Raw genomic sequence first — 12,391 nt, 5'->3', positions numbered from 1 at the left:
GGGAGAGGGGCAGAGTGTCACTACTGTTACTATCCCACACCCAGGGAGTACTGCAGGGAGAGGGGCAGTGTCACTACTGTTACTATCCCACACCCAGGGAGTACTGCAGGGAGAGGGGCAGAGTGTCACTACTGTTACTATCATACACCCAGGGAGTACTGCAGGGAGAGGGGCAGAGTGTCACTACTGTTACTATCCCACACCCAGGGAGTACTGCAGGGAGAGGGGCAGAGTGTCACTACTGTTACTATCCCACACCCAGGGAGTACTGCAGGGAGAGGGGCAGTGTCACTACTGTTACTATCCCACACCCAGGGAGTACTGCAGGGAGAGGGGCAGTGTCACTACTGTTACTATCCCACACCCAGGGAGTACTGCAGGGAGAGGGGCAGTGTCACTACTGTTACTATCCCACACCCAGGGAGTACTGCAGGGCTGCAGGGAGAGGGGCAGTGTCACTACTGTTACTATCCCACACCCAGGGAGTACTGCAGGGAGAGGGGCAGAGTGTCACTACTGTTACTATCCCACACCCAGGGAGTACTGCAGGGCTGCAGGGAGAGGGGCAGTGTCACTACTGTTACTATCCCACACCCAGGGAGTACTGCAGGGAGAGGGGCAGAGTGTCACTACTGTTACTATCCCACACCCAGGGAGTACTGCAGGGAGAGGGGCAGTGTCACTACTGTTACTATCCCACACCCAGGGAGTACTGCAGGGAGAGGGGCAGAGTGTTACTACTGTTACTATCCCACACCCAGGGAGTACTGCAGGGAGAGGGGCAGAGTGTTACTACTGTTACTATCTCACACCCAGGGAGTACTGCAGGGAGAGGGGCAGTGTCACTACTGTTACTATCCCACACCCTGTGCTAATGAGACAGGTCCTGCCGCCCCCCCCCCCCCCTCCTCTCCTCGTTACTCACTGATATTCTTCTTGTAGCTGGCACTGCCGGTGCTCAGGGTGTAAGAGAAGCAGAGCCGAACAGCCACACTGCAGAGAGGGGGGGAGAGCACAGGGTGTCAGGGGGAGAGCACAGGGTGTCAGGGGGGAGCACAGGGTGTCAGGGGGAGAGCACAGGGTGTCAGGGGGGGAGCACAGGGTGTCAGGGGGGGAGCACAGGGTGTCAGGGGGGGAGCACAGGGTGTCAGGGGGAGAGCACAGGGTGTCAGGGGGAGAGCACAGGGTGTCAGGGGGGGAGCACAGGGTGTCAGGGGGAGAGCACAGGGTGTCAGGGGGAGAGCACAGGGTGTCGGGGGGAGCACAGGGTGTCAGGGGGGGAGCACAGGGTGTCAGGGGGGGAGCACAGGGTGTCAGGGTGGGAGCACAGGGTGTCAGGGGGAGAGCACAGGGTGTCAGGGGGAGAGCACAGGATGTCTGGGGGGAGCACCGGGTGTCAGGGGGGGAGCACAGGGTGTCAGGGGGAGAGCACAGGGTGTCAGGGGGGGAGCACGGGGTGTCAGGGGGAGAGCACAGGGTGTCAGGGGGGGAGCACAGGGTGTCAGGGGGAGAGCACAGTGTGTCAGGGGGGGAGCACAGGATGTCAGGGGGAGATCACAGGATGTCAGGGGGAGAGCACAGGGTGTCAGGGGGAGAGCACAGGATGTCAGGGGGGGAGCACAGGGTGTCAGGGGGAGAGCACAGGGTGTCAGGGGGAGAGCACAGGGTGTCAGGGGGAGAGCACAGGATGTCAGGGGGGGAGCACAGGGTGTCAGGGGGAGAGCACAGGGTGTCAGGGGGGGAGCACAGGGTGTCAGGGGGGGAGCACAGGGTGTCAGGGGGAGAGCACAGGGTGTCAGGGGGGGAGCACAGGGTGTCAGGGGGGGAGCACAGGGTGTCAGGGGGGGGAGCACAGGGTGTCAGGGGGGGAGCACAGGGTGTCAGGGTGGGAGCACAGGGTGTTAGGGGGAGAGCACAGGGTGTCAGGGGGAGAGCACAGGGTGTCAGGGGGGGAGCACGGGGTGTCAGGGGGGGAGCACGGGGTGTCAGGGGGGGAGCACAGGGTGTCAGGGGGAGAGCACAGGATGTCAGGGGGAGAGCACAGGATGTCAGGGGGGAGCACCGGGTGTCAGGGGGGGAGCACAGGATGTCAGGGGGAGAGCACAGGATGTCAGGGGGAGAGCACAGGGTGTCAGGGGGGGAGCACAGGGTGTCAGGGGGGGAGCACAGGGTGTCAGGGGGGGAGCACAAGATGTCAGGGGGGAGCACGGGGTGTCAGGGGCAGGTAGACGTGGGCGTCCTGGTGCAGTAGGGGAGCCGTGGAGGAGCACAGAGGGGGGGCTTAGGGTGTAGTAGGGGGCACTATGGGAGAGCACAGTGGGAGGGGGGTGGGGGAGGGAGTAGGGGCAGCACAAAGGGGGAGGGATGAGTTTCTGGGGACAGTTATGGGTCAGGCACTCTAGGGGCGCGGGGATCACTCACCAGGAGGTGGCCGAACATTTACTGGGATCAACCAAAGCCGGAGACACCGAGAAATCCTTGGAGATGTTGATAACGGGGCGAGACCTGCGGGTGAGAGAGGGGTTACCCACAAAATAACGGGGTGTGAGAGAGGGTCACCCCAAAACCCCCAACACCCTATAAACTCCCTAATGTCACCCTTATCACACCCTCACATCACACCACCAAGATGTTGCCCCAATAATACTCTAATAATACCCCAGTAATAGCCCCCCTCCACCCCCCCCCCCCCCCCCCCACACACACATTACCGGAGAAGTGCGATCCGGTCAGACAGACTCCCCACGAGCAGGTCCGGGTAAGAATTCTCATCCACGTCCAGCCCCCCGCTCAGCGAGTACCCAAAAGTAGGAATACCCCCCACTTCAGAGCCGTCAATCACCTGCAAGGGGGGGGGGGGTAACATCCCGCGATCAAGAGGTAACGCAAAGTACCATTACCTTTCTACCCCCCACCCCTCCGGAGTATCGCTATATAGAACCGTAAGACCAGGGAAGAGACGGAGTAAGGGGGGGGACATGTTAACGGAAGAGAGTAGGAGTGAGTATCTTTTAGGTTACCTGGCGGGGCTCGGGCTGTAGGCCCCGAGCATTACTGTGGTAGATGTAGACTTTGCCGGATCCCTCAAAGGGCGCTCCAACCGCCAGATCTGGGAGAGAGGGGAGTAATACACACATAGTTACATACTGGTTACATAGTTACATAGTAGGAGGAGGATATAGTTACATAGTTACATACTGGTTACATAGTTACATAGTAGGAGGAGGATATAGTTACATAGTTACATAGTAGGAGGAGGATATAGTTACATAGTTACATACTAGTTACATAGTTACATAGTAGGAGGATATAGTTACATAGTTACATACTAGTTACATAGTTACATAGTAGGAGGATATAGTTACATAGTTACATACTAGTTACATAGTTACATAGTAGGAAGATATAGTTACATAGTTACATACTAGTTACATAGTTACATAGTAGGAGGATATAGTTACATAGTTACATACTAGTTACATAGTTACATAGTAGGAGGATATAGTTACATAATTACATACTAGTTACATAGTTACATAGTAGGAGGAGGATATAGTTACATAGTTACATAGTAGATGAGGTTGAAAAAAGACGTACGTCCATCAAGTTCAACCTATGCTAAATTTACACGACAGATACTTTATCCTATATCTATACTTACTTATTAATCCAGAGGAAGGAAAACAAAAACCCCAGTGACATATCATCCAATGATATCTCATAAGGGGAAAATAAATTCCTTCCTGACTCCAAGAATTGGCAATCGGATTAATCCCTGGGTCACCGTCCTTCCCATGTTACTTATTTGGTATATCCCTGTATACCTTTCCTTTCTAAAAAGATGTCCAACCTTTTTTTGAACAATTCTATTGTATCTGCCATCACAGTCTCCATGGGTAATGAATTCCACACTGTAACTGCCCTTACTGTAAAGAACCCTTTCCTTTGTTGCTGGTGAAATCTCCTTTCCTCCAACCTTAAGGGATGACCCGGTGTCCTTTGTACTGCCCGTGGGATGAATAGTTATTTTGAAAGCTCCTTGTATTGTCCCTGAATATATTTGTATATAGTTATCATATCCCCTCTTAGACGCCTCTTTTCTTATGTAAATAAATCTAATTTAGTTAGCCTCTCCTCATCAGTTAGATTGTCCATCCCCTTTATTAATTTGGTGGCTCTTCTCTGCACTCTCTAGTTCCATAATGTCTTTTCTAAGGATTGGTGCCCAAAATTGTACTCCATATTCAAGGTGTGGTCTTACTAGTGCTTTGTAAAGGGGCATAATTATTATTACCCCATATAACCGCTCCCTATAACTCCTCCTATTACCCATATAACCTCTCCCTATAACTCCTCCTATTACCCCATATAACCTCTCCCTATAACTCCTCCTATTACCCCATATAACCGCTCCCTATAACTCCTCCTATCACCCATATAACCTCTCCCTATAACTCCTCCTATTACCCCATATAACCTCTCCCTATAACTCCTCTTATTACCCCATATATCCCCTCCCTATAACTCCTCCTATTACCCCATATACCCCCTCCCTATTACACAGCATTGGTACAGAGCGTGCTCTCTGCAGTTCCCTGGGGGGGGGGGGGGGTGCAGAAACAGACAGGGTGGTATAACGGGCATCGCCTGCCGGGGCGAGAGGGAAGGTGTTACCTGTGAACCCGTCCTGATTAATGTCCCCGATGTTTGCCAACGCAAAGCCAAAGCCGGACCCGCTGGGACCATACAGGACAACGGCCGGGAGGTCGCGAAGACGCCCCGCCTCGTTCGCGTACACGTAGACAGCGCCCCCCAACTCCTTCTTCCGGTCAAAATAATAGGGGGCGCCCACTACTATGTCCTGCCAGCTGTGGGCACAGAGGGGTATGGTGAGACACAGACTGGCACAGAGGGGTATAGTGAGACACAGACTGGCACAGAGGGGTATGGTGAGACACAGACTGGCACAGAGGGGTATAGTGAGACACAGACTGGCACAGAGGGGTATAGTGAGACACAGACTGGCACAGAGGGGTATGGTGAGACACAGACTGGCACAGAGGGGTATAGTGAGACACAGACTGGCACAGAGGGGTATAGTGAGACAGACTGGCACAGAGGGGTATGGTGAGACACAGACTGGCACAGAGGGGTATAGTGAGACACAGACTGGCACAGAGGGGTATAGTGAGACACAGACTGGCACAGAGGGGTATAGTGAGACACAGACTGGCACAGAGGGGTATAGTGAGACACAGACTGGCACAGAGGGGTATAGTGAGACACAGACTGGCACAGAGGGGTATAGTGAGACACAGACTGGCACAGAGGGGTATAGTGAGACAGACTGGCACAGAGGGGTATAGTGAGACACAGACTGGCACAGAGGGGTATAGTGAGACACAGACTGGCACAGAGGGGTATAGTGACAGACTGGCACAGAGGGGTATAGTGAAAGACTGGCACAGAGGGGTATAGTGAGACACAGACTGGCACAGAGGGGTATAGTGAGACACAGACTGGCACAGAGGGGTATAGTGAGACACAGACTGGCACAGAGGGGTATAGTGAGACACAGACTGGCACAGAGGGGTATAGTGAGACACAGACTGGCACAGAGGGGTATAGTGAGACACAGACTGGCACAGAGGGGTATAGTGAGACACAGACTGGCACAGAGGGGTATAGTGATACACAGACTGGCACAGAGGGGTATAGTGAGACACATACTGGCACAGAGGGGTATAGTGACACAGACTGGCACAGAGGGGTATAGTGACACACATACTGGCACAGAGGGGTATAGTGACACAGACTGGCACAGAGGGGTATAGTGAGACACAGACTGGCACAGAGGGGTATAGTGAGACACAGACTGGCACAGAGGGGTATAGTGAGACACAGACTGGCACAGAGGGGTATAGTGAGACACAGACTGGCACAGAGGGGTATAGTGAGACACAGACTGGCACAGAGGGGCATAGTGAGACACAGACTGGCACAGAGGGGTATAGTGAGACACAGACTGGCACAGAGGGGTATAGTGACACAGACTGGCACAGAGGGGTATAGTGAGACACAGACTGGCACAGAGGGGTATAGTGAGACACAGACTGGCACAGAGGGGTATAGTGAGACACAGACTGGCACAGAGGGGTATAGTGAGACACAGACTGGCACAGAGAGGTATAGTGAGACACAGACTGGCACAGAGGGGTATAGTGAGACACAGACTGGCACAGAGGGGTATAGTGAGACACAGACTGGCACAGAGGGGTATAGTGAGACACAGGCTGGCACAGAGGGGTATAGTGAGACACAGACTGGCACAGAGGGGTATAGTGAGACACAGACTGGCACAGAGAGGTATAGTGAGACACAGACTGGCACAGAGGGGTATAGTGAGACACAGACTGGCACAGAGGGGTATAGTGAGACACAGACTGGCACAGAGGGGTATAGTGAGACACAGACTGGCACAGAGGGGTATAGTGAGACACAGACTGGCACAGAGGGGTATAGTGAGACACAGACTGGCACAGAGGGGTATAGTGAGACACAGACTGGCACAGAGGGGTATAGTGAGACAGACTGGCACAGAGGGGTATAGTGAGACACAGACTGGCACAGAGGGGTATAGTGAGACACAGACTGGCACAGAGGGGTATATTGAGACACAGACTGGCACAGAGGGGTATAGTGAGACACAGACTGACACAGAGGGGTATAGTGAGACACAGACTGGCACAGAGGGGTATAGTGAGACAGACTGGCACAGAGGGGTATAGTGAGACACAGACTGGCACAGAGGGGTATAGTGAGACACAGACTGGCACAGAGGGGTATAGTGAGACACAGACTGGCACAGAGGGGTATAGTGACAGACTGGCACAGAGGGGTATGGTGAGACACAGACTGGCACAGAGGGGTATACTGAGACACAGACAGGCACAGAGGGGTATAGTGACACAGACTGGCACAGAGGGGTATAGTGAGACACAGACTGGCACAGAGGGGTTGAGTGAGACACAGACTGGCACAGAGGGGTATAGTGAGACACAGACTGGCACAGAGGGGTATAGTGAGACACAGACTGGCACAGATGGGTATAGTGAGACACAGACTGGCACAGAGGGGTATAGTGAGACACAGACTGGCACAGAGGGGTATAGTGAGACACAGACTGGCACAGAGGGGTATAGTGAGACAGACTGGCACAGAGGGGTATAGTGAGACACAGACTGACACAGAGGGGTATAGTGAGACACAGACTGACACAGAGGGGTATAGTGAGACACAGACTGGCACAGAGGGGTATAGTGAGACACAGACTGGCACAGAGGGGTATAGTGAGACACAGACTGGCACAGAGGGGTATAGTGAGACACAGACTGGCACAGAGGGGTATAGTGAGACACAGACTGGCACAGAGGGGTATAGTGAGACACAGACTGGCACAGAGGGGTATAGTGAGACACAGACTGGCACAGAGGGGTATAGTGAGACACAGACTGGCACAGAGGGGTATAGTGAGACACAGACTGGCACAGAGGGGTATAGTGAGACACAGGCTGGCACAGAGGGGTATAGTGAGACACAGACTGGCACCGAGGGGTATAGTGAGACACAGACTGGCACAGAGGGGTATAGTGAGACACAGACTGGCACAGAGGGGTATAGTGACACAGACTGGCACAGAGGGGTATAGTGAGACACAGACTGGCACAGAGGGGTATAGTGACACAGACTGGCACAGAGGGGTATAGTGAGACAGACTGGTACAGAGGGGTATAGTGAGACACAGACTGGCACAGAGGGGTATAGTGAGACACAGACTGGCACAGAGGGGTATAGTGAGACACAGACTGGCACAGAGGGGTATAGTGAGACACAGACTGGCACAGAGGGGTATAGTGAGAGACAGACTGGCACAGAGGGGTATAGTGAGACACAGACTGGCACAGAGGGGTATAGAGAGACACAGACTGGCACAGAGGGGTATAGTGAGACACAGACTGGCACAGAGGGGTATAGTGAGACACAGACTGGCACAGAGGGGTATAGTGACAGACTGGCACAGAGGGGTATAGTGAGACACAGACTGGCACAGAGGGGTATAGTGAGACACAGGCTGGCACAGAGGGGTATAGTGAGACACAGGCTGGCACAGAGGGGTATAGTGAGACACAGGCTGGCACAGAGGGGTATAGTGAGAGACAGGCTGGCACAGAGGGGTATAGTGAGACACAGACAGGCACAGAGGGGTATAGTGACACAGACTGGCACAGAGGGGTATAGTGAGACACAGACTGGCACAGAGGGGTATAGTGAGAGACAGACTGGCACAGAGGGGTATAGTGAGACACAGACTGGCACAGAGGGGTATAGAGAGACACAGACTGGCACAGAGGGGTATAGTGAGACACAGACTGGCACAGAGGGGTATAGTGAGACACAGACTGGCACAGAGGGGTATAGTGAGACACAGACTGGCACAGAGGGGTATAGTGAGACACAGACTGGCACAGAGGGGTATAGTGAGACACAGACTGGCACAGAGGGGTATAGTGAGACACAGACTGGCACAGAGAGGTATAGTGAGACACAGACTGGCACAGAGGGGTATAGTGAGAGACAGACTGGCACAGAGGGGTATAGTGAGACACAGACTGGCACAGAGGGGTATAGAGAGACACAGACTGGCACAGAGGGGTATAGTGAGACACAGACTGGCACAGAGGGGTATAGTGAGACACAGACTGGCACAGAGGGGTATAGTGACAGACTGGCACAGAGGGGTATAGTGAGACACAGACTGGCACAGAGGGGTATAGTGAGACACAGACTGGCACAGAGGGGTATAGTGAGACACAGACTGGCACAGAGAGGTATAGTGAGACACAGACTGGCACAGAGGGGTATAGTGAGACACAGACTGGCACAGAGGGGTATAGTGAGACACAGACTGGCACAGAGGGGTATAGTGAGACACAGGCTGGCACAGAGGGGTATAGTGAGACAGACTGGCACAGAGGGGTATAGTGAGACAGACTGGCACAGAGGGGTATAGTGAGGCACAGACTGGCACAGAGGGGTATAGTGAGACACAGACTGGCACAGAGGGGTATGGTGGGACACAGACTGGCACAGAGGGGTATAGTGAGACACAGACTGGCACAGAGGGGTATAGTGAGACACAGACTGGCACAGAGAGGTATAGTGAGACACAGACTGGCACAGAGGGGTATAGTGAGACACAACTGGCACAGAGGGGTATAGTGAGACACAGACAGGCACAGAGGGGTATAGTGAGACACAGACTGGCACAGAGGGGTATAGTGAGACACAGACAGGCACAGAGGGGTATAGTGAGACACAGACTGGCACAGAGGGGTATAGTGAGACACAGACTGGCACAGAGGGGTATAGTGAGACACAGGCTGGCACAGAGGGTTATAGTGAGGCACAGACTGGCACAGAGGGGTATAGTGAGACACAGACTGGCACAGAGGGGTATAGTGAGACACAGACTGGCACAGAGGGGTATAGTGAGACACAGACTGGCACAGAGGGGCATAGTGAGACACAGACTGGCACAGAGGGGTATAGTGAGACACAGACTGGCACAGAGGGGTATGGTGAGACACAGACTGGCACAGAGGGGTATAGTGAGACACAGACTGGCACAGAGGGGTATAGTGAGACACAGACTGGCACAGAGGGGTATAGTGACAGACTGGCACAGAGGGGTATAGTGAGACACAGACTGGCACAGAGGGGTATAGTGAGACACAGACTGACATAGAGGGGTATAGTGAGACACAGACTGGCACAGAGGGGTATAGTGAGACACAGACTGGCACAGAGGGGTATAGTGAGACACAGACTGGCACAGAGGGGTATAGTGAGACACAGGCTGGCACAGAGGGGTATAGTGAGACAGACTGGCACAGAGGGGTATGGTGAGACACAGACTGGCACAGAGGGGTATAGTGAGACACAGACTGGCACAGAGGGGTATAGTGAGACACAGACTGGCACAGAGGGGTATGGTGAGACACAGACTGGCACAGAGGGGTATAGTGAGACACAGACTGGCACAGAGGGGTATAGTGAGACACAGACTGGCACAGAGGGGTATAGTGAGACACAGACTGGCACAGAGGGGTATAGTGAGACACAGACTGGCACAGAGGGGTATAGTGAGACACAGGCTGGCACAGAGGGGTATAGTGAGACAGACTGGCACAGAGGGGTATGGTGAGACACAGACTGGCACAGAGGGGTATAGTGAGACACAGACTGGCACAGAGGGGTATAGTGAGACACAGACTGGCACAGAGGGGTATAGTGAGACACAGACTGGCACAGAGGGGTATAGTGAGACACAGACTGGCACAGAGGGGTATAGTGAGACACAGACTGGCACAGAGGGGTATAGTGAGACACAGACTGGCACAGAGGGGTATAGTGAGACACAGACTGGCACAGAGGGGTATAGTGAGACACAGACTGGCACAGAGGGGTATAGTGAGACACAGACAGGCACATAGGGGTATAGTAAGACACAGACTGGCACAGAGGGGTATAGTAAGACACAGACTGGCACAGAGGGGTATAGTGAGACACAGACTGGCACAGAGGGGTATAGTGAGACACAGACTGGCACAGAGGGGTATAGTGAGACACAGACTGGCACAGAGGGGTATAGTGACACAGACTGGCACAGAGGGGTATAGTGACACAGACTGGCACAGAGGGGTATAGTGACACAGACTGGCACAGAGGCGTATAGTGAGACAGACTGGCACAGAGGGGTATAGTGAGACACAGACTGGCACAGAGGGGTATAGTGAGACACAGACTGGCACAGAGGGGTATAGTGAGACACAGACTGGCACAGAGGGGTATAGTGAGACACAGACTGGCACAGAGGGGTATAGTGAGACACAGACTGGCACAGAGGGGTATAGTGAGACACAGACTGGCACAGAGGGGTATAGTGAGACACAGACTGGCACAGAGGGGTATAGTGAGACACAGACTGGCACAGAGGGGTATAGTGAGACACAGACTGGCACAGAGGGGTATAGTGAGACACAGACTGGCACAGAGGGGTATAGTGAGACACAGACTGGCACAGAGGGGTATAGTGAGACACAGACTGGCACAGAGGGGTATAGTGAGACAGACTGGCACAGAGGGGTATAGTGAGACACAGACTGGCACAGAGGGGTATAGTGAGACACAGACTGGCACAGAGGGGTATAGTGAGACAGACTGGTACAGAGGGGTATAGTGAGACACAGACTGGCACAGAGGGGTATAGTGAGACACAGACTGGCACAGAGGGGTATAGTGAGACACAGACTGGCACAGAGGGGTATAGTGACAGACTGGCACAGAGGGGTATAGTGAGACACAGACTGGCACAGAGGGGTATAGTGAGACACAGACTGGCACAGAGGGGTATAGTGAGACACAGACTGGCACAGAGGGGTATAGAGAGACACAGACTGGCACAGAGGGGTATAGTGAGACACAGACTGGCACAGAGGGGTATAGTGAGACAGACTGGCACAGAGGGGTATAGTGAGACACAGACTGGCACAGAGGGGTATAGTGAGACACAGACTGGCACAGAGGGGTATAGTGAGACACAGACTGGCACAGAGGGGTATAGTGAGACACAGACTGGCACAGAGGGGTATAGTGAGACACAGACTGGCACAGAGGGGTATAGTGAGACACAGACTGGCACAGAGGGGTATAGTGAGACACAGACTGGCACAGAGGGGTATAGTGAGACACAGACTGGCACAGAGGGGTATAGTGAGACACAGACTGGCACAGAGGGGTATAGTGAGACACAGACTGGCACAGAGGGGTATAGTGACAGACTGGCACAGAGGGGTATAGTGAGACACAGACTGGCACAGAGGGGTATAGTGAGACACAGACTGGCACAGAGGGGTATAGTGAGACACAGACTGGCACAGAGGGGTATAGTGAGACACAGACGGGCACAGAGGGGTATAGTGAGACACAGACTGGCACAGAGGGGTATAGTGACACAGACTGGCACAGAGGGGTATAGTGAGACACAGACTGGCACAGAGGGGTATAGTGAGACACATACTGGCACAGAGGGGTATAGTGAGACACAGACTGGCACAGAGGGGTATAGTGAGACACAGACTGGCACAGAGGGGTATAGTGAGACAGACTGGCACAGAGGGGTATAGTGAGACACAGACTGGCACAGAGGGGTATAGTGAGACACAGACTGGCACAGAGGGGTATAGTGAGACACAGACTGGCACAGAGGGGTATAGTGAGACACAGACTGGCACAGAGGGGTATAGTGAGACACAGACTGGCACAGAGGGGT

At 53.8% G+C, this 12,391-nt stretch overlaps 1 protein-coding gene across 4 annotated transcripts in view; it reads right to left on the bottom strand.

Annotated features, from left to right (window-relative positions):
* Nucleotides 1–12,391, bottom strand: part of ITGA3 (integrin subunit alpha 3) — a 71,568-nt gene that overhangs the window by 15,245 nt on the left and 43,932 nt on the right. For all 4 annotated transcript variants that reach the window (XM_075580356.1, XM_075580353.1, XM_075580355.1 and 1 more), the window contains 5 exons: nt 4,675–4,868; nt 3,021–3,109; nt 2,712–2,842; nt 2,422–2,505; nt 926–993 (listed from right to left, as the gene is read on the bottom strand). In XM_075580356.1, coding sequence (XP_075436471.1) covers nt 926–993; nt 2,422–2,505; nt 2,712–2,842; nt 3,021–3,109; nt 4,675–4,868 — 566 coding nt within the window. The remainder of the gene's footprint in view (nt 1–925; nt 994–2,421; nt 2,506–2,711; nt 2,843–3,020; nt 3,110–4,674; nt 4,869–12,391) is intronic.

Source organism: Ascaphus truei, chromosome 23, assembly GCF_040206685.1.
Source record: "Ascaphus truei isolate aAscTru1 chromosome 23, aAscTru1.hap1, whole genome shotgun sequence".
In the NCBI taxonomy this organism is placed as follows: domain Eukaryota; kingdom Metazoa; phylum Chordata; class Amphibia; order Anura; family Ascaphidae; genus Ascaphus; species Ascaphus truei.
The sequence above is the reverse complement of the archived record's forward strand: the minus strand, read 5'-3'. Positions and strand labels throughout refer to the sequence as shown.